At 51.9% G+C, this 22500-nt stretch overlaps 1 protein-coding gene across 4 annotated transcripts in view; it reads left to right on the top strand.

The window, feature by feature from the left end:
* Positions 1–22500, top strand: part of ppox (protoporphyrinogen oxidase) — a 51639-nt gene that overhangs the window by 13027 nt on the left and 16112 nt on the right. For all 4 annotated transcript variants that reach the window (XM_085978171.1, XM_085978170.1, XM_085978168.1 and 1 more), the window contains 4 exons: positions 3484–3618; positions 15948–16063; positions 21286–21418; positions 22344–22488. In XM_085978171.1, coding sequence (XP_085834297.1) covers positions 3484–3618; positions 15948–16063; positions 21286–21418; positions 22344–22488 — 529 coding nt within the window. The remainder of the gene's footprint in view (positions 1–3483; positions 3619–15947; positions 16064–21285; positions 21419–22343; positions 22489–22500) is intronic.

The raw sequence follows: 22500 nt of genomic DNA, 5'->3' as shown, positions 1-22500 counted from the left end.
TCCGACAGTGCGGCGCTCTCTCAGTACTGCCCCTCTGACAGTGCGGGGCTCCCTCAGTACTGACCCTCCGACAGTGCGGCGCTCCCTCAGTACTGCCCCTCCGACAGTGCGGCGCTCCCTCAGTACTGCCCCTCCGACAGTGCGGCGCTCTCTCAGTACTGCCCTCCGACAATGCGGCACTCCCTCAGTACTGCCCCTCCGACAATGCGGCGCTCGCTCCGTACTGCCCTCCGACAGTGCGGCACTCCCTCACTACTGCCCCTCCGACAATGCGGCGCTCTCTCAGTACTGCCCTCCGACAATGCGGCACTCCCTCAGTACTGCCCCTCCGACAATGCGGCGCTCCCTCAGTACCGCCCCTCCGACAGTGCGGCGCTCCCTCAGTACTGCCCCTCCGACAGTGCGGCGCTCCCTCAGTACTGCCCCTCCGACAGTGCGGCGCTCCCTCAGTACTGCCCCTCCGACAGTGCGGCGCTCCCTCAGTACTGCCCCTCCGACAGTGCGGCGCTCCCTCAGTACTGCCCCTCCGACAGTGCGGCGCTCTCTCAGTACTGCCCCTCCGACAGTGCGGCGTTCCCTCAGTACTGTCCCTCCGACAGTGCGGCGGTCCCTCAGTACTGCCCCTCCGGCAGTGCGGCGCTCCCTCAGTACTGCCCCTCCGACAGTGCGACGCTCCCTCAGTACTGCCGCTCCGACAGTGCGGCGCTCCCTCAGTACTGCCCCTCCGACAGTGCGGCGCTCTCTCAGTACTGCCCCTCCGACAGTGCGGCGTTCCCTCAGTACTGTCCCTCCGACAGTGCGGCGCTCCCTCAGTACCGCCCCTCCGACAGTGCGGTGCTCCCTCAGTACTGCCACTCCGACAGTGCGGCACTCCCTCAGTACTGCCCCTCCGACAGTGCGGCGCTCCCTCAGTACTGCCCCTCCGGCAGTGCGGCGCTCCCTCAGTACTGCCCCTCCGACAGTGCGGCGCTCCCTCAGTACTGCCCCTCCGACAGTGCGGCGCTCTCTCAGTACTGCCCCTCCGACAGTGCGACGCTCCCTCAGTACTGACCCTCCGACAATGCGGCGCTCCCTCAGTACTGCCCCTCCGACAGTGCGGCGCTCCCTCAGTACTGCCCACCGACAATGCGGCGCTCCCTCAGTACTGCCCCACATTCCAGGCCGTCACGCCCAGTGCTGGAAACAAGTGGTGAATGTCCAGCACACGAAACCGATCCAACCTCTGCTCGATTCCCGAGCTCCTCCTCGAAGTAGCACTGTCTGAGAGTGGGGGAATTAACCTCAAACCAGAGTGTCGAATCTCTGTCTCTCTGTCTCTCTGTCTCTCTCTCTCTCTCTGTCTCTCTCTCTGTCTCTCTCAATTCAATTCAATTCAATTCAAATGCTTTATTGGCATGAAAGTTTACAGAGAACCATATTGCCAAAGCTTACACAGCAAAAAGGTACAGTTTTCCAACATTCTGTAGGTGTCAATCGATTTGACATTTGTTGGGTACATACAATATTACTTTTAAACAATATTAATTTTAAACAGTCTTTGTACTTCATTTGGTACGTTCAATATTAATTTTAAACAGTCTTAATTCTCTCTCTGCCTCTCGCTCTCTCTCTCTGTCTCTCGCTCTGTCTCTCGCTCTCTCTCTCTGTCTCGCTGTCTCTCTCGCGCTGTCTCTCTCGCGCTGTCTCTCTCGCGCTGTCTCTCTCGCGCTGTCTCTCTCGCGCTGTCTCTCTCGCGCTGTCTCTCTCGCGCTGTCTCTCTCGCGCTGTCTCTCTCGCGCTGTCTCTCTCGCGCTGTCTCTCTCGCGCTGTCTCTCTCGCGCTGTCTCTCTCGCGCTGTCTCTCTCGCGCTGTCTCTCTCGCGCTGTCTCTCTCGCGCTGTCTCTCTCGCGCTGTCTCTCTCGCGCTGTCTCTCTCGCGCTGTCTCTCTCGCGCTGTCTCTCTCGCGCTGTCTCTCTCGCGCTGTCTCTCTCGCGCTGTCTCTCTCGCGCTGTCTCTCTCGCGCTGTCTCTCTCGCGCTGTCTCTCTCGCGCTGTCTCTCTCGCGCTGTCTCTCTCGCGCTGTCTCTCTCGCGCTCTCTCTCTCGCGCTCTCTCTCTCTCGCGCTCTCTCTCTCTCGCGCTCTCTCTCTCTCGCGCTCTCTCTCTCTCGCGCTCTCTCTCTCTCGCGCTCTCTCTCTCTCGCGCTCTCTCTCTCTCGCGCTCTCTCTCTCTCGCGCTCTCTCTCTCGCGCTCTCTCTCTCGCGCGCTCTCTCTCTCGCGCTCTCTCTCTCTCGCGCTCTCTCTCTCTCGCGCTCTCTCTCTCGCGCTCTCTCTCTCGCGCTCTCTCTCTCGCGCTCTCTCTCTCGCGCTCTAGCTCTCGCGCGCGCTCTCTCGCGCGCGCTCTCTCTCGCGCGCTCTCTCTCTCGCGCGCTCTCTCTCTCGCGCGCTCTCTCTCTCTCGCGCGCTCTCTCTCGCGCTCTCTCGCGCTCTCTCTCTCGCGCTCTCTCTCGCGCTCTCTCTCTCGCGCTCTCTCTCTCGCGCTCTCTCTCTCGCGCTCTCTCTCTCGCGCTCTCTCTCTCGCGCTCTCTCTCTCTCGCGCTCTCTCTCTCTCGCGCGCTCTCTCCGCGCGCTCTCTCTCTCGCTCTCTCTCTCTCGCGCGCTCTCTCTCTCTCGCGCGCTCTCTCTCGCCTCTCTCTCTCTCTCTCTCGCGCTCTCTCTCTCTCTCGCGCTCTCTCTCGCGCTCTCTCTCTCTCGCGCTCTCTCTCTCTCGCGCTCTCTCTCTCGCGCTCTCTCTCTCTCGCTCTCTCTCTCTCGCGCTCTCTCTCTCGCGCTCTCTCTCGCGCTCTCTCTCTCTCGCGCTCTCTCTCTCTCGCGCTCTCTCTCTCTCGCGCTCTCTCTCTCTCGCGCTCTCTCTCTCGCGCTCTCTCTCTCTCGCGCTCTCTCTCTCTCGCGCTCTCTCTCTCGCGCTCTCTCGCGCTCTCTCTCTCGCGCTCTCTCTCTCGCGCTCTCTCTCTCGCGCTCTCTCTCTCGCGCTCTCTCTCGCGCGCTCTCTCTCGCGCGCTCTCTCTCTCGCGCTCTCTCTCTCGCGCTCTCTCTCTCGCGCTCTCTCGCGCTCTCTCTCTCGCTCTCTCTCTCGCTCTCTCTCTCGCGCTCTCTCGCGCTCTCTCTCTCGCGCTCTCTCTCTCTCTCGCGCTCTCTCTCTCTCGCGCTCTCTCGCTCTCGCGCTCTCTCGCGCGCGCTCTCTCTCGCTCGCTCCCTCGCTCTCTCGCGCTCTCTCTCGCGCTCTCGCTCTCTCTCTCGCGCTCTCTCTCGCGCGCTCTCTCTCTCGCGCGCTCTCTCTCTCTCGCGCGCTCTCTCTCTCTCGCGCTCTCTCTCTCGCGCTCTCTCTCTCTCGCTCTCTCTCTCTCGCGCTCTCTCGCGCTCTCTGTCTCGCGCTCTCTGTCTCTCACTCACTCTCTGTCTCTCACTCACTCTCTGTCTCTCACTCGCTCTCTCTCTCTCTCCAGATCATCCTGTTCGAAGGCAGTGGTCACATCGGAGGTTGGCTGCAAACAACCCGGACACAGGAAGGGGCAATATTTGAGCATGGACCGAGGGGAATCAGACCAGCTGGAATAGCGGGCAAGAATACACTCCAACTGGTGAGTGAACAGAACAGGGATTGAGGGGTTCGGCGGGGGTTATATATAGAATAACAGATACCCGGGAGTGAGTTACAGGCTGGAATCCAATCGAGGGGTTCGGGGGGTTTATATATAGAATAACAGATACCCGGGAGTGAGTTACAGGCTGGAATCTAATCGAGGGGTTCGGGGGGGTTTATATATAGAATAACAGATACCCGGGAGTGAGTTACAGGCTGGAATCTAATCGAGGGGTTCGGGGGGTTTATATATAGAATAACAGATACCCGGGAGTGAGTTACAGGCTGGAATCTAATCGAGGGTTCGGGGGGTTTATATATAGAATAACAGATACCCGGGAGTGAGTTACAGGCTGGAATCTAATCGAGGGGTTCGGGGGGTTTATATATAGAATAACAGATACCCGGGAGTGAGTTACAGGCTGGAATCTAATCGAGGGGTTCGGGGGGGTTTATATATAGAATAACAGATACCCGGGAGTGAGTTACAGGCTGGAATCTAATCGAGGGGTTCGGGGGGTTTATATATAGAATAACAGATACCCGGGAGTGAGTTACAGGCTGGAATCTAATCGAGGGGTTCGGGGGGTTTATATATAGAATAACAGATACCCGGGAGTGAGTTACAGGCTGGAATCTAATCGAGGGGTTCGGGGGGGTTTATATATAGAATAACAGATACCCGGGAGTGAGTTACAGGCTGGAATCTAATCGAGGGGTTCGGGGGGCTTATATATAGAATAACAGATACCCGGGAGTGAGTTACAGGCTGGAATCTAATCGAGGGGTTCGGGGGGTTTATATATAGAATAACGGATACCTGGGAGTGAGTTACAGGCTGGAATCTAATCGAGGGGTTCGGGGGGTTTATATATAGAATAACGGATACCTGGGAGTGAGTTACAGGCTGGAATCTAATCGAGGGGTTCGGGGGGTTTATATATAGAATAACGGATACCCGGGAGTGAGTTACAGGCTGGAATCTAATCGAGGGGTTCGGGGGGTTTATATATAGAATAACAGATACCCGGGAGTGAGTTACAGGCTGGAATCTAATCGAGGGGTTCGGGGGGTTTATATATAGAATAACAGATACCCGGGAGTGAGTTACAGGCTGGAATCTAATCGAGGGGTTCGGGGGGTTTATATATAGAATAACGGATACCCGGGAGTGAGTTACAGGCTGGAATCTAATCGAGGGGTTCGGGGGGTTTATATATAGAATAACAGATACCCGGGAGTGAGTTACAGGCTGGAATCTAATCGAGGGGTTCGGGGGGTTTATATATAGAATAACAGATACCCGGGAGTGAGTTACAGGCTGGAATCTAATCGAGGGGTTCGGGGGGTTTATATATAGAATAACAGATACCCGGGAGTGAGTTACAGGCTCGAATCTAATCGAGGGGTTCGGGGGGTTTATATATAGAATAACAGATACCCGGGAGTGAGTTACAGGCTGGAATCTAATCGAGGGGTTTGGGGGGGTTTATATATAGAATAACAGATACCCGGGAGTGAGTTACAGGCTGGAATCTAATCGAGGGGTTCGGGGGTTTATATATAGAATAACAGATACCCGGGAGTGAGTTACAGGCTGGAATCTAATCGAGGGGTTCGGGGGGGGTTTATATATAGAATAACAGATACCCGGGAGTGAGTTACAGGCTGCAATCTAATCGAGGGGTTCGGGGGTTTATATATAGAATAACAGATACCCGGGAGTGAGTTACAGGCTGGAATCTAATCGAGGGGTTCGGGGGGTTTATATATAGAATACCAGATACCCGGGAGTGAGTTACAGGCTGGAATCTAATCGAGGGGTTCGGGGGGTTTATATATAGAATAACAGATACCCGGGAGTGAGTTACAGACTGGAATCTAATCGAGGGGTTCGGGGGGTTTATATATAGAATAACAGGTACCCGGGAGTGAGTTACAGGCTGGAATCTAATCGAGGGGTTCGGGGGGGTTTATATATAGAATAACAGATACCCGGGAGTGAGTTACAGGCTGCAATCTAATCGAGGGGTTCGGGGGTTTATATATAGAATAACAGATACCCGGGAGTGAGTTACAGGCTGGAATCTAATCGAGGGGTTCGGGGGGTTTATATATAGAATAACAGATACCCGGGAGTGAGTTACAGGCTGGAATCTAATCGAGGGGTTCGGGGGGTTTATATATAGAATAACAGATACCCGGGAGTGAGTTACAGGCTGGAATCTAATCGAGGGGTTCGGGGTGGGGTTTATATATAGAATAACAGATACCCGGGAGTGAGTTACAGGCTGGAATCTAATCGAGGGGTTTGGGGGGTTTATATATAGAATAACAGGTACCCGGGAGTGAGTTACAGGCTGGAATCTAATCGAGGGGTTCGGGGGGTTTATATATAGAATAACAGATACCCGGGAGTGAGTTACAGGCTGGAATCTAATCGAGGGGTTCGGGGGGTTTATATATAGAATAACAGATACCCGGGAGTGAGTTACAGGCTGGAATCTAATCGAGGGGTTCAGGGGGTTCATATATAGAATAACAGATACCCGGGAGTGAGTTACAGGCTGGAATCTAATCGAGGGGTTCGGGGGGTTTATATATAGAATAACAGATACCCGGGAGTGAGTTACAGGCTGGAATCTAATCGAGGGGTTCGGGGGGTTTATATATAGAATAACAGATACCCGGGAGTGAGTTACAGGCTGGAATCTAATCGAGGGGTTCAGGGGGGTTTATATATAGAATAGCAGATACCCGGGAGTGAGTTACAGGCTGGAATCTAATCGAGGGGTTCGGGGCAGAGGTTTATATATAGAATACCAGATACCCGGGAGTGAGTTACAGGCTGGAATCTAATCGAGGGGTTCGGGGGGGTTTATATATAGAATAACAGATACACGGGAGTGAGTTACAGACTGGAATCTAATCGAGGGGTTCGGGGGGGTTTATATATAGAATAACAGATACCCGGGAGTGAGTTACAGGCTGGAATCTAATCGAGGGGTTCGGGGGGGTTTATATATAGAATAGCAGATACCCGGGAGTGAGTTACAGGCTGGAATCTAATCGGGGGGTTCGGGGGGTTTATATATAGAATAACAGATACCCGGGAGTGAGTTACAGGCTGGAATCTAATCGAGGGGTTCGGGGGGGTTTATATATAGAATAACAGATACCCGGGAGTGAGTTACAGGCTGGAATCTAATCGAGGGGTTCGGGGGGTTTATATATAGAATAACAGATACCCGGGAGTGAGTTACAGGCTGGAATCTAATCGAGGGGTTCGGGGGGGTTTATATATAGAATAACAGATACCCGGGAGTGAGTTACAGGCTGGAATCTAATCGAGGGGTTCGGGGGGGTTTATATATAGAATAACAGATACCCAGGAGTGAGTTACAGGCTGGAATCTAATCGGGGGGTTCGGGGGGGTTTATATATAGAATAACAGATACCCGGGAGTGAGTTACAGGCTGGAATCTAATCGAGGGGTTCGGGGGGGTTTATATATAGAATAACAGATACCCGGGAGTGAGTTACAGGCTGGAATCTAATCGAGGGGTTCGGGGGGTTTATATATAGAATAACAGATACCCGGGAGTGAGTTACAGGCTGGAATCTAATCGAGGGGTTCGGGGGGGTTTATATATAGAATAGCAGATACCCGGGAGTGAGTTACAGGCTGGAATCTAATCGAGGGGTTCGGGGGGTTTATATATAGAATAACAGATACCCGGGAGTGAGTTACAGGCTGGAATCTAATCGAGGGGTTCGGGGGGGTTTAAATATAGAATAACAGATACCTGGGAGTGAGTTACAGGCTGGAATCTAATCGAGGGGTTCGGGGGGGTTTATATATAGAATAACAGATACCCGGGAGTGAGTTACAGGCTGGAATCTAATCGAGGGGTTCGGGGGGTTTATATATAGAATAACATATACCCGGGAGTGAGTTACAGACTGGAATCTAATCGAGGGGTTCGGCGGGGGTTTATATATAGAATAACAGATACCCGGGAGTGAGTTACAGGCTGGAATCTGATCGAGGGGTTCGGGGGGGTTTATATATAGAATAACAGATACCCGGGAGTGAGTTACAGGCTGGAATCTAATCGAGGGGTTCGGGGGGTTTATATATAGAATAACAGATACCCGGGAGTGAGTTACAGGCTGGAATCTAATCGAGGGGTTCGGGGGGTTTATATATAGAATAACAGATACCCGGGAGTGAGTTACAGGCTGGAATCTAATCGAGGGGTTCGGGGGGTTTATATATAGAATAACAGATACCCGGGAGTGAGTTACAGGCTGGAATCTAATCGCGGGGTTCGGGGGGTTTATATATAGAATAACAGATACCCGGGAGTGAGTTACAGGCTGGAATCTAATCGAGGGGTTCGGGGGGTTTATATATAGAATAACAGATACCCGGGAGTGAGTTACAGGCTGGAATCTAATCGAGGGGTTCGGGGGGTTTATATATAGAATAACAGATACCCGGGAGTGAGTTACAGGCTGGAATCTAATCGAGGGGTTCGGGGGGGTTTATATATAGAATAGCAGATACCCGGGAGTGAGTTACAGGCTGGAATCTAATCGAGGGGTTCGGGGCAGAGGTTTATATATAGAATACCAGATACCCGGGAGTGAGTTACAGGCTGGAATCTAATCGAGGGGTTCGGGGGGGTTTATATATAGAATAACAGATACACGGGAGTGAGTTACAGACTGGAATCTAATCGAGGGGTTCGGGGGGGTTTATATATAGAATAACAGATACCCGGGAGTGAGTTACAGGCTGGAATCTAATCGAGGGGTTCGGGGGGGTTTATATATAGAATAGCAGATACCCGGGAGTGAGTTACAGGCTGGAATCTAATCGGGGGGTTCGGGGGGTTTATATATAGAATAACAGATACCCGGGAGTGAGTTACAGGCTGGAATCTAATCGAGGGGTTCGGGGGGGTTTATATATAGAATAACAGATACCCGGGAGTGAGTTACAGGCTGGAATCTAATCGAGGGGTTCGGGGGGTTTATATATAGAATAACAGATACCCGGGAGTGAGTTACAGGCTGGAATCTAATCGAGGGGTTCGGGGGGGTTTATATATAGAATAACAGATACCCGGGAGTGAGTTACAGGCTGGAATCTAATCGAGGGGTTCGGGGGGGTTTATATATAGAATAACAGATACCCAGGAGTGAGTTACAGGCTGGAATCTAATCGGGGGGTTCGGGGGGGTTTATATATAGAATAACAGATACCCGGGAGTGAGTTACAGGCTGGAATCTAATCGAGGGGTTCGGGGGGGTTTATATATAGAATAACAGATACCCGGGAGTGAGTTACAGGCTGGAATCTAATCGAGGGGTTCGGGGGGTTTATATATAGAATAACAGATACCCGGGAGTGAGTTACAGGCTGGAATCTAATCGAGGGGTTCGGGGGGGTTTATATATAGAATAGCAGATACCCGGGAGTGAGTTACAGGCTGGAATCTAATCGAGGGGTTCGGGGGGTTTATATATAGAATAACAGATACCCGGGAGTGAGTTACAGGCTGGAATCTAATCGAGGGGTTCGGGGGGGTTTAAATATAGAATAACAGATACCTGGGAGTGAGTTACAGGCTGGAATCTAATCGAGGGGTTCGGGGGGGTTTATATATAGAATAACAGATACCCGGGAGTGAGTTACAGGCTGGAATCTAATCGAGGGGTTCGGGGGGTTTATATATAGAATAACATATACCCGGGAGTGAGTTACAGACTGGAATCTAATCGAGGGGTTCGGCGGGGGTTTATATATAGAATAACAGATACCCGGGAGTGAGTTACAGGCTGGAATCTGATCGAGGGGTTCGGGGGGGTTTATATATAGAATAACAGATACCCGGGAGTGAGTTACAGGCTGGAATCTAATCGAGGGGTTCGGGGGTTTATATATAGAATAACAGATACCCGGGAGTGAGATACAGGCTGGAATCTAATCGAGGGGTTCGGGGGGTTTATATACAGAATAACAGATACCCGGGAGTGAGTTACAGGCTGGAATCTAATCGAGGGGTTCGGGGGTTTTAAATATAGAATAACAGGTACCTGGGAGTGAGTTACAGGCTGGAATCTAATCGAGGGGTTCGGGGGGTTTATATATAGAATAACAGATACCCGGGAGTGAGTTACAGGCTGGAATCTAATCGAGGGGTTCGGGGGGTTTATATACAGAATAACAGATACCCGGGAGTGAGTTACAGGCTGGAATCTAATCGAGGGGTTCGGGGGGGTTTATATATAGAATAACGGATACCCGGGAGCGAGTTACAGGCTGGAATCTAATCGAGGGGTTCGGGGGGTTTATATATAGAATAACGGATACCCGGGAGCGAGTTACAGGCTGGAATCTAATCGAGGGGTTCGGGGGGTTTATATATAGAATAACGGATACCCGGGAGTGAGTTACAGGCTGGAATCTAATCGAGGGGTTCGGGGGGTTTATATATAGAATAACAGATAGCCGGGAGTGAGTTACAGGCTGGAATCTAATCGAGGGGTTCGGGGGGGGTTTATATATAGAATAACAGATACCCGGGAGTGTGTTAAAGGCTGGAATCTAATCGAGGGGTTCGGGGGGTTTATATATAGAATAACAGATACCCGGGAGTGAGTTACAGGCTGGAATCTAATCGAGGGGTTCGGGGGGTTTATATATAGAATAACAGATACCCAGGAGTGAGTTACAGGCTGGAATCTAATCGAGGGGTTCGGGGGGTTTATATATAGAATAACAGATACCCGGGAGTGAGTTACAGACTGGAATCTAATCGAGGGGTTCGGGGGGTTTATATATAGAACAACAGATACCCAGGAGTGAGTTACAGGCTGGAATCTAATCGAGGGGTTCGGGGGGTTTACATATATATAACAGATACCCGGGAGTGAGTTACAGGCTGGAATCTAATCGGGGGGTTCGGGGGGTTTATATATAGAATAACAGATACCCGGGAGTGAGTTACAGGCTGGAATCTAATCGAGGGGTTCGGGGGGGTTTATATATAGAATAACAGATACCCGGGAGTGAGTTACAGGCTGGAATCTAATCGAGGGGTTCGGGGGGTTTATATATAGAATAACAGATACCCGGGAGTGAGTTACAGGCTGGAATCTAATCGAGGGGTTCGGGGGGGTTTATATATAGAATAACAGATACCCGGGAGTGAGTTACAGGCTGGAATCTAATCGAGGGGTTCGGGGGGGTTTATATATAGAATAACAGATACCCAGGAGTGAGTTACAGGCTGGAATCTAATCGGGGGGTTCGGGGGGGTTTATATATAGAATAACAGATACCCGGGAGTGAGTTACAGGCTGGAATCTAATCGAGGGGTTCGGGGGGTTTATATATAGAATAACAGATACCCGGGAGTGAGTTACAGGCTGGAATCTAATCGAGGGGTTCGGGGGGTTTATATATAGAATAACAGATACCCGGGAGTGAGTTACAGGCTGGAATCTAATCGAGGGGTTCGGGGGGGTTTATATATAGAATAGCAGATACCCGGGAGTGAGTTACAGGCTGGAATCTAATCGAGGGGTTCGGGGGGTTTATATATAGAATAACAGATAACCGGGAGTGAGTTACAGGCTGGAATCTAATCGAGGGGTTCGGGGGGGTTTAAATATAGAATAACAGATACCTGGGAGTGAGTTACAGGCTGGAATCTAATCGAGGGGTTCGGGGGGGTTTATATATAGAATAACAGATACCCGGGAGTGAGTTACAGGCTGGAATCTAATCGAGGGGTTCGGGGGGTTTATATATAGAATAACATATACCCGGGAGTGAGTTACAGACTGGAATCTAATCGAGGGGTTCGGCGGGGGTTTATATATAGAATAACAGATACCCGGGAGTGAGTTACAGGCAGGAATCTGATCGAGGGGTTCGGGGGGGTTTATATATAGAATAACAGATACCCGGGAGTGAGTTACAGGCTGGAATCTAATCGAGGGGTTCGGGGGTTTATATATAGAATAACAGATACCCGGGAGTGAGATACAGGCTGGAATCTAATCGAGGGGTTCGGGGGGTTTATATACAGAATAACAGATACCCGGGAGTGAGTTACAGGCTGGAATCTAATCGAGGGGTTCGGGGGGGTTTAAATATAGAATAACAGGTACCTGGGAGTGAGTTACAGGCTGGAATCTAATCGAGGGGTTCGGGGGGTTTATATATAGAATAACGGATACCCGGGAGCGAGTTACAGGCTGGAATCTAATCGAGGGGTTCGGGGGGTTTATATATAGAATAACGGATACCCGGGAGTGAGTTACAGGCTGGAATCTAATCGAGGGGTTCGGGGGGTTTATATATAGAATAACAGATAGCCGGGAGTGAGTTACAGGCTGGAATCTAATCGAGGGGTTCGGGGGGGGGTTTATATATAGAATAACAGATACCCGGGAGTGTGTTAAAGGCTGGAATCTAATCGAGGGGTTCGGGGGGTTTATATATAGAATAACAGATACCCGGGAGTGAGTTACAGGCTGGAATCTAATCGAGGGGTTCGGGGGGTTTATATATAGAATAACAGATACCCAGGAGTGAGTTACAGGCTGGAATCTAATCGAGGGGTTCGGGGGGTTTATATATAGAATAACAGATACCCGGGAGTGAGTTACAGACTGGAATCTAATCGAGGGGTTCGGGGGGTTTATATATAGAATAACAGATACCCAGGAGTGAGTTACAGGCTGGAATCTAATCGAGGGGTTCGGGGGGTTTACATATATATAACAGATACCCGGGAGTGAGTTACAGGCTGGAATCCAATCGAGGGGTTCGGGGGGTTTATATATAGAATAACAGATACCCGGGAGTGAGTTACAGACTGGAATCTAATCGAGGGGTTCGGGGGGTTTATATATAGAATAACAGATACCCGGGAGTGAGTTACAGGCTGGAATCTAATCGAGGGGTTCGGGGGGGTTTATATATAGAATAACAGATACCCGGGAGTGAGTTACAGGCTGCAATCTAATCGAGGGGTTCGGGGGGTTTATATATAGAACAACAGATACCCGGGAGTGAGTTACAGGCTGGAATCTAATCGAGGGGTTCAGGGGGTTTATATATAGAATAACAGATACCTGGGAGTGAGTTACAGGCTGGAATCTAATCGAGGGGTTCGGGGGGTTTATATATAGAATAACAGATACCTGGGAGTGAGTTACAGGCTGGAATCTAATCGAGCGGTTCGGGGGGGTTTATATATAGAATAACAGATACCTGGGAGTGAGTTACAGGCTGGAATCTAATCGAGGGGTTCGGGGGGTTTATATATAGAATAACAGATACCTGGGAGTGAGTTACAGGCTGGAATCTAATCGAGCGGTTCGGGGGGGTTTATATATAGAATAACAGATACCCGGGAGTGAGTTACAGACTGGAATCTAATCGAAGGGTTCGGGGGGTTTGTATATAGAATAACAGATACCCGGGAGTGAGTTACAGGCTGGAATCTAATCGAGGGGTTCAGGGGTTTTATATATAGAATAATAGCTACCCGGGAGTGAGTTACAGGCTGGAATCTAATTGAGGGGTTTGGGGGGTTTATATATAGAATAACAGATACCCGGGAGTGTGTTACAGGCTGGAATCTAATCGAGGGCTTCGGGGGGTTTATATATAGAATAACAGATACCCAGGTGTGAGTTACAGGCTGGAATCTAATTGAGGGGTTTGGGGGGTTTATATATAGAATAACAGATACCCGGGAGTGAGTTACAGGCTGGAATCTAATCGAGGGGTTCGGGGGGGTTTATATATAGAATAACAGCTACCCGGGAGTGAGTTACAGGCTGGAATCTAATCGAGGGGTTCGGGGGGTTTATATATAGAATAACAGATACCTGGGAGTGAGTTACAGGCTGGAATCTAATCGAGGGGTTCGGGGGGTTTATATATAGAATAACAGATACCCGGGAGTGAGTTACAGACTGGAATCTAATCGAGGGGTTCGGGGGGTTTATATATAGAATAACAGATACCCGGGAGTGAGTTACAGGCTGGAATCTAATCGAGGGGTTCGGGGGGGTTTATATATAGAATAACAGATACCTGTGAGTGAGTTACAGACTGGAATCTAATCGAAGGGTTCGGGGGGTTTGTATATAGAATAACAGATACCCGGGAGTGAGTTACAGGCTGGAATCTAATCGAGGGGTTCAGGGGTTTTATATATAGAATAACAGATACCCGGGAGTGAGTTACAGGCTGGAATCTAATCGAGGGGTTCGGGGGGTTTATATATAGAATAACAGATACCCGGGAGTGAGTTACAGGCTGGAATCTAATCGAGGGGTTCGGGGGGGGTTTATATATAGAATAACAGATACCTGTGAGTGAGTTACAGACTGGAATCTAATCGAAGGGTTCGGGGGGTTTGTATATAGAATAACAGCTACCCGGGAGTGAGTTACAGGCTGGAATCTAATCGAGGGGTTCGGGGGGGTTTATATATAGAATAACAGATACCCAGGAGTGAGTTACAGGCTGGAATCTAATCGAGGGGTTGGGGGGGGTTTATATATAGAATAACAGATACCCGGGAGTGAGTTACAGGCTGGAATCTAATCGAGGGGTTCGGGGGGGTTTATATATAGAATAACAGATACCCGGGAGTGAGTTGCAGGCTGGAATCTAATCGAGGGGTTCGGGGGGTTTATATATAGAATAACAGATGCCCGGGAGTGAGTTACAGGCTGGAATCTAATCGAGGGGTTCGGGGGGTTTATATATAGAATAACAGATACCCGGGAGTGAGTTACAGGCTGGAACCTAATCGAGGGGTTCAGGGGGTTTATATATAGAATAACAGCTACCTGGGAGTGAGTTACAGGCTGGAATCTAATCGAGGGGTTCGGGGGGTTTATATATAGAATAACAGATACCCAGGAGTGAGTTACAGGCTGGAATCTAATCGAGGGGTTCGGGGGGGTTTATATATAGAATAAAAGATACCCGCGAGTGAGTTACAGGCTGGAATCTAATCGAGGGGTTCAGGGGGTTTATATATAGAATAACAGATACCCGGGAGTGAGTTACAGGCTGGAATCTAATCGAGGGGTTCGGGGTTTTTTTTATAGAATAACAGATACCCAGGAGTGAGTTACAGGCTGGAATCTAATCGTGGGGTTTGGGGGGTTTATATGTAGAATAACAGATACCCGGGAGTGAGTTACAGGCTGGAATCTAATCGAGGGGTTCAGGGGGGGTTTATATATAGAATAACAGATACCCGGGAGTGAGTTACAGGCTGGAATCTAATCGAGGGGTTCAGGGGTTTTATATATAGAATAACAGGTACCCGGGAGTGAGTTACAGGCTGGAATCTAATTGAGGGGTTCAGAGGGGTTTATATATAGAATAACAGATACCCAGGAGTGAGTGACAGGCTGGAATCTAATCGAGGGGTTCGGGGGGGTTTATATATAGAATAACAGATACCCGTGAGTGAGTTACAGGCTGGAATCTAATCGAGGGGTTCGGGGGGTTTATGTATAGAATAACAGATACCCGGGAGTGAGTTACAGGCTGGAATCTAATCGAGGGGTTCGGTGGGGTTTATATATAGAATAACAGATACCCGGGAGTGAGTTACAGGCTGGAATCCAATCGAGGGGTTCGGGGGGTTGATATATAGAATAACAGATACCCGGGAGTGAGTTGCAGGCTGGAATCTAATCGAGGGGTTCGGGGGGTTTATATATAGAATAACGGATACCCGGGAGTGAGTTACAGGCTGGAATCTAATCGAGGGGTTCGGGGGGTTTATATATAGAATAACAGGTACCCGGGAGTGAGTTACAGGCTGGAATCTAATCGAGGGGTTCAGGGGTTTTATATATAGAATAACAGCTACCCGGGAGTGAGTAACAGGCTGGAATCTAATTGAGGGGTTCAGGGGGGTTTATATATAGAATAACAGATACCCGGGAGTGAGTTACAGGCTGGAATCTAATCGAGGGGTTCGGCGGGGTTTATATATAGAATAACAGATACCCAGGAGTGAGTTACAGGCTGGAATCTAATCGAGGGGTTCAGGGGGTTTATATATAGAATAACAGATACCCAGGAGTGAGTTACAGGCTGGAATCTAATCGAGGGGTTCGGGGGGGTTTATATATAGTATAACAGATACCCGGGAGTGAGTTACAGGCTGGAATCTAATCGAGGGGTTGGGGGGGGTTTATATATAGAATAACAGATACCCGGGAGTGAGTTACAGGCTGGAATCTAATCTCGGTTTCTACCTGCAGGTTTCTGAGCTGGGTTTGGAGAGTGAGGTTCTTCCTGTTAGTTACAGTAACGAGGCCTCGAAGAATCGATATCTGTTCGTGGGAGGAAGTCTCTGCCAGCTACCTTCAGGTTTCAGGTGGGTCATTGGATGTGAGGAGCTCCTCACAGTCCAGATCTCCAACCCCACCTACCCACCTTCTCCCCAATCCCTCAACCCCACCTACCCACCTTCTCCCCAATCCCACAACCCAACCTACCCACCTTCTCCCCAATCCCTCAACCCCACCTACCCACCTTCTCCACAATCCCTCAACCCCAACTACCCACCTTCTCCCCAATCCCTCAACCCCACCTACCCACCTTCTCCACAATCCCTCAACCCCACCTTCTCCACAATCCCTCAACCCCACCTACCCACCTTCTCCACAATCCCTCAACCCCGCCCACCCACCTTCTCCCCAATCCCTCAGCCCAACCTACCCACCTTCTCCACAATCCCTCAACCCCACCTACCCACCTTCTCCCCAATCCCTCAACCCCACCTACCCACCTTCTCCCCAATCCCTCAACCCCACCTACCCACCTTCTCCCCAATCCCTCAACCCCACCTACCCACCTTCTCCCCAATCCCTCAACCCCACCTACCCACCTTCTCCCCAATCCCTCCCACCCACCTTCTCCCCAATCCCTCAACCACACCTACCCACCTTCTCCCCAATCCCTCAACCCCACCCACCCACCTTCTCTCCAATCCCTCAACCCCACCTACCCACCTTCTCCCCAATCCCTCAACCCCACCTGCCCACCTTCTCCCCAATCCCTCAACCCCACCTACCCACCTTCTCCCCAATCCCTCAACCCCACCCACCCACCTTCTCCCCAATCCCTCAACCCCACCTACCCACCTTCTCCCCAATCCCTCAACCCCACCTACCCACCTTCTCCCCTATCCCTCAACCCCACCCACCCACCTTCTCCCCAATCCCCCAACCCCACCTACCCACCTTCTCCCCAATCCCTCAACCCCACCTACCCACCTTCTCCCCAATCCCTCAACCCCACCTACCCACCTTCTCCCCAATCCCTCAACCCTACCTACCCACCTTCTCCCCAATCCCTCAACCCCACCTCCCCACCTTCTCCCCAATCCCTCCACCCCACCTACCCACCTTCTCCCCAATCCCTCAACCTCACCCACCCACCTTCTCCCCAATCCCCCAACCCCACCCACCCACCTTCTCCCCAATCCCCCAACCCCACCCACCCACCTTCTCCCCAATCCCCCAACCCCACCTACCCACCTTCTCCCCAATCCCTCAACCCCACCTACCCACCTTCTCCCCAATCCCTCCACCCCACCTACCCACCTTCTCCCCAATCCCTCAACCCCATCCACACACCTTCTCCCCAATCCCTCAACCCCACCTACCCACCTTCTCCCCAATCCCTCAACCTCACCTACCCACCTTCTCTCCAATCCCTCAACCCCACCTACCCACCTTCTCCCCAATCCCCCAACCCCACCTCCCCACCTTCTCCCCAATCCCTCAACCCTACCAACCCACCTTCTCCCCAATCCCTCAACCCCACCTACCCACCTTCTCCCCAATCCCCCAACCCCACCCACCCACCTTCTCCCCAATCCCTCAACCCCACCTACCCACCTTCTCCCCAATCCCTCAACCCCACCTACCCACCTTCTCCCCAATCCCTCAACCCCATCCACCCACCTTCTCCCCAATCCCTCAACCCCACCCACCCACCTTCTCCCCAATCCCTCAGCCCAACCTACCCACCTTCTCCCCAATCCCTCAACCCCACCTACCCACCTTCTCCCCAATCCCTCAACCCCACCTACCCACCTTCTCCCCAATCCCTCAACCCCACCCACCCACCTTCTCCCCAATCCCTCAGCCCAACCTACCCACCTTCTCCCCAATCCCTCAACCCCACCTACCCACCTTCTCCCCAATCCCCCATCCCCACCTACCCACCTTCTCCCCAATCCCCCATCCCCACCTACCCACCTTCTCCCCAATCCCTCAACCCCACCCACCCACCTTCTCCCCAATCCCTCAACCCCACCTACCCACCTTCTCCCCAATCCCTCAACCGCACCTACCCACCTTCTCCCCAATCCCCCATCCCCACCTCCCCACCTTCTCCCCAATCCCCCATCCCCACCTACCCACCTTCTCCCCAATCCCTCAACCCCACCTACCCACCTTCTCCCCAATCCCTCAACCCCACCCACCCACCTTCTCCCCAATCCCCCAACCCACCAACCCACCATCTCACCATTCTACCCTATCAAACCCTTACATAATTTTAAAGAACTCTTATCGGGTCACCGCTTGGACTCACTATTCGAGAGAAAAGAGCCTCAGCCTGTTCAATCTTTCCTGATAGTTATAACCTCTCAGTTCTTGTATCAACGAATCTTCTCCAGTGCCTCTATATCCTTTTTATAATACGGAGACCAGAACTGTGCACAGTGCTCCAACTGTGGTCTAACCAAGGTATATGGAGACCAGAACTGTGCACGGTGCTCCAAGTGTGGTCTAACCAAGGTATACGGAGACCAGAACTGCGCACAGTGCTCCAAGTGTGGACTAACCAAGGTATATGGAGACCAGAACTGTGCACGGTGCTCCAAGTGTGGTCTAACCAAGGTATATGGAGACCAGAACTGTGCACGGTGCTCCAAGTGTGGTCTAACCAAGGTATATGGAGACCAGAACTGTGCACAGTGCTCCAAGTGCGGTCTAACCGAGGTATATGGAGACCAGAACTGGGCACAGTGCTCCAAGTGTGGTCTAACCAAGGTATATGGAGACCAGAACTGTGCACAGTGCTCCAAGTGTGGTCTAACCAAGGTATATGGAGACCAGAACTGTGCACACTGCTCCAAGTGTGGTCTAACCAAGGTTTATGGAGACCAGAACTGTGCACAGTGCTCCAAGCGTGGTCTAACCAAGGTATATGGAGACCAGAACTGTACACAGTGCTCCAAGTGTGATCTAGCCAAGGTATATGGAGACCAGAACTGTGCACAGTGCTGCAAGTATGGTCTAACCAAGGTATATGGAGACCAGAACTGTGCACAGTGCTCCAAGTGTGGTCGAACCAAGGTATATGGAGACCAGAACTGTGCACAGTGCTCCAAGTGTGGTCTAACCAAGGTATATGGAGACCAGAACTGTGCACAGTGCTCCAAGTGTGGTCTAACCAAGGTATATGGAGACCAGAACTGTGCACAGTGCTCCAAGTGTGGTCTAACCGAGGTATATGGAGACCAGAACTGTGGACAGTGCTCCAAGTGTGGTCTAACCGAGGTATATGGAGACCAGAACTGTGCACAGTGCTCCAAGTGTGATCTAGCCAAGGTATATGGAGACCAGAACTGTGCACAGTGCTCCAAGTGTGGTCTAACCAAGGTATATGGAGACCAGAACTGTGCACATTGCTCCAAGTGTGGTCTAACCAAAGTATATGGAGACCAGAACTGTGCACAGTGCTCCAAGTGTGGTCTAACCAAGGTATATGGAGACCAGAACTGTGCACAGTGCTCCAAGTGTGGTCTAACCAAGGTATATGGAGACCAGAACTGTGCACAGTGCTCCAAGTGTGGTCTAACCAAGGTATATGGAGACCAGAACTGTGCACAGTGCTCCAAGTGTGGTCTAACCGAGGTATATGGAGACCAGAACTGGGCACAGTGCTCCAAGTGTGGTCTAACCAAGGTATATGGAGACCAGAACTGTGCACAGTGCTCCAGGTGCGGTCTAACCAAGGTATATGGAGACCAGAACTGTGCACAGTGCTCCAACTGCGGTCTAACCAGGGTATATGGAGACCAGAACTGTGCACGGTGCTCCAAGTGCGGCCTAACCAAGGTATATGGAGACCAGAACTCTGCACAGTGCTCCAAGTGTGGTCTAACCAAGGTATATGGAGACCAGAACTGTGCACAGTGCTCCAAGTGTGGTCTAACCAAGGTATATGGAGACCAGAACTGTGCACAGTGCTCCAAGTGTGGTCTAATCAAGGTATATGGAGACCAGAACTGTGCACAGTGCTCCAAGTGTGGTCTAACCAAGGTATATGGAGACCAGAACTGTGCACAGTGCTGCAAGTGTGGTCTAACCAAGGTATATGGAGACCAGAACTGTGCACAGTGCTCCAAGTGTGGTCTAACCAAGGTATATGGAGACCAGAACTGTGCACAGTGCTCCAAGTGTGGTCTAATCAAGGTATATGGAGACCAGAACTGTGCACAGTGCTCCAAGTGTGGTCTAACCAAGGTATATGGAGACCAGAACTGTGCACAGTGCTGCAAGTGTGGTCTAACCAAGGTATATGGAGACCAGAACTGTGCACAGTGCTCCAAGTGTGGTCTAACCAAGGCTGGAGGAGGTTACAGAGATAAGCCGCTGCACCCCTCCCTATCTCTGTAACCTCCTCCAGCCCAACAACCCTCCCTATCTCTGTAACCTCCTCCAGTCCCTACAACCCTCCCTATCTCTGTAACCTCGTCCAGCCCAACAACCCTCCCTACCCTCTGTAACCTCCTCCAGCCCCTACACCCCTCCCTATCTCTGTAACCTCGTCCAGCCCAACAACCCTCCCTATCTCTGTAACCTCCTCCAGTCCCTACAACCCTCCCTATCTCTGTAACCTCCTCCAGCCCCTACACCCCTCCCTATCTCTGTAACCTCCTCCAGCCCCTACACCCCTCCCTATCTCTGTAACCTCCTCCAGCCCCTACAACCCTCCCTGTCTCTGTAACCTCCTCCAGCCCCCTACACCCCTCCCTATCTCTGTAACCTCCTCCAGCCCCTACAACCCTCCCTATCTCTGTAACCTCCTCCAGCCCCTACAACCCTCCCTATCTCTGTAACCTCCTCCAGCCCCTTCAACCCTCCGAGATCTCTGCGCTCCTCCAATTCTGCCCTCTTGAGCATCCCCCGATTTCCATCGCTCCACCATTGGCGGCCGTGCCTTCAGCTGCCTGGGGCCCCGAGCTCTGGAATTCCCTCCCTAAACCTCTCCGCCTCTCTCTCCTCCTTTAAGACGCTCCTTAAAACCTCCCTCTTTGACCCAGCTTTTGGTCACCTGTCCTAATATCTCCTGACGTGGCTCGGTCTCAAATTCTGTCTGATAATCGCTCCTGTGAAGCACCTTGGGATGGTTTACTACGATGAGGGTGCTATATAAATGCACGTTGTTGTGAATTGGAGATTAGGTGCATTGTTCGAGCTGAGGATCCGGCTGAGTAACTCGAGGTATTGATGTCCTCGATCTTTCTTGCTGCCCTCGCTATTGGAGATGTCTTGATGCTGTGCTTGAATTTTGCAGGAGTGCCTTTGTAACCCGCCCTCCCTTCAGCCAGCCCATAATAAGGAGCTTGCTGCGGGAGCCGTTTATCCGACGCAGCAGCGATCAGGATGAAAGTGTTCACAGTTTCGTTGCTCGGAGATTTGGAGCAGAGGTGAGGAGGCAGAGGTTCATTTCAGACACACTCCAGAGTGAGGGGGTCGCTGGAGTCTGGGATGGGGCAGACTGACCCTCCCTCCGTCTCCCTCTCCGTCTCCCTCCCTCCCCCTCCACACACCCCTCACTCCATCTCCCTCTCCCCCTCCCTCCCGCCGTCTCCCTCCATCTCCATCTCCCCCTCGGCCCTTCCCTCCATCTCCGTCTCCCCCTCCACCCCCCCTCCCTCCATCTCCATCTCCGTCTCCCCCTCGACCCCTCCCTCCCTCCCTCCATCTCCCCCTCCCTCCCTCCCTCCGTCTCCATCTCCCTCTCCCCCCTCCCTCTCTCCCCCTCCCTCCCTCTACGTCTCCCTCTCCCTCCCTCCCTCCGTCACCGTCCCTCCCCCTCCATCTCCATCTCCCCCTCCCCCTCGACCCCTCCCTCCCTCCGTCTCCCTCCATTTCCTTCTCCCTCCACCTCCATCTCCCCCTCGACCCTTCCCTCCCTCCGTCTCCGTCTCCTCCTCCACCCCTCCACCCCCTCCCTCCATTTCCCCCTCCCTCCCTCCGTCACTCCTTCCCTCTCCCCCTCCCTCCCTCTCCACCTCCCTCCCTCCATCTCCACCTCCCTCCCTCCGTCTCCCTCCCTCCATCTCCCCCTCCCTCCGTCTCTGTCTCCCTCTCCCCCTCTCTCCCCCTCCCTCTCTTCCCTCCCTCTCCCCCCCCTCCGTCTCCATCTCCGTCTCCCTCTCTCCATCCCTCTCCCTTCTCTCCCCCCCCGTCTCTCTCTCTGCTCCTCTCTCTCTGTTTCTCTCTCTCTCTGTTTCTCTCTCTCTCTGTCTCACTCTCTCTCTCTATGTCTGTCTCTCTCTCTCTGTCTGTCTCTCTCTGTCTCTCTCTCTCTCTCCCTCTCTCTGACCTGTCCTGTTCTAACTCCCACAGCTAGCGGAGAATGTGATCGACAGTCTATGCCGTGGGATATTTGCTGGGGACAGCCGCAAGCTCAGTGTCCGATCCTGCTTCCCAATCCTGTTCGAGGCAGAGAAAAAGTTTGGATCTGTGCTGATCGGAATGCTGGCAGGAGGAGGTCAGTGAGCTC

Source organism: Somniosus microcephalus, unplaced genomic scaffold, assembly GCF_052327205.1.
Source record: "Somniosus microcephalus isolate GS21.2 unplaced genomic scaffold, FLI_Smic_1.0 unresolved_chr6, whole genome shotgun sequence".
NCBI classification, from domain to species: Eukaryota; Metazoa; Chordata; class Chondrichthyes; order Squaliformes; family Somniosidae; genus Somniosus; species Somniosus microcephalus.
Note: the sequence above shows the minus strand (reverse complement) of the source record. Positions and strands in the feature narration are given on the sequence as shown.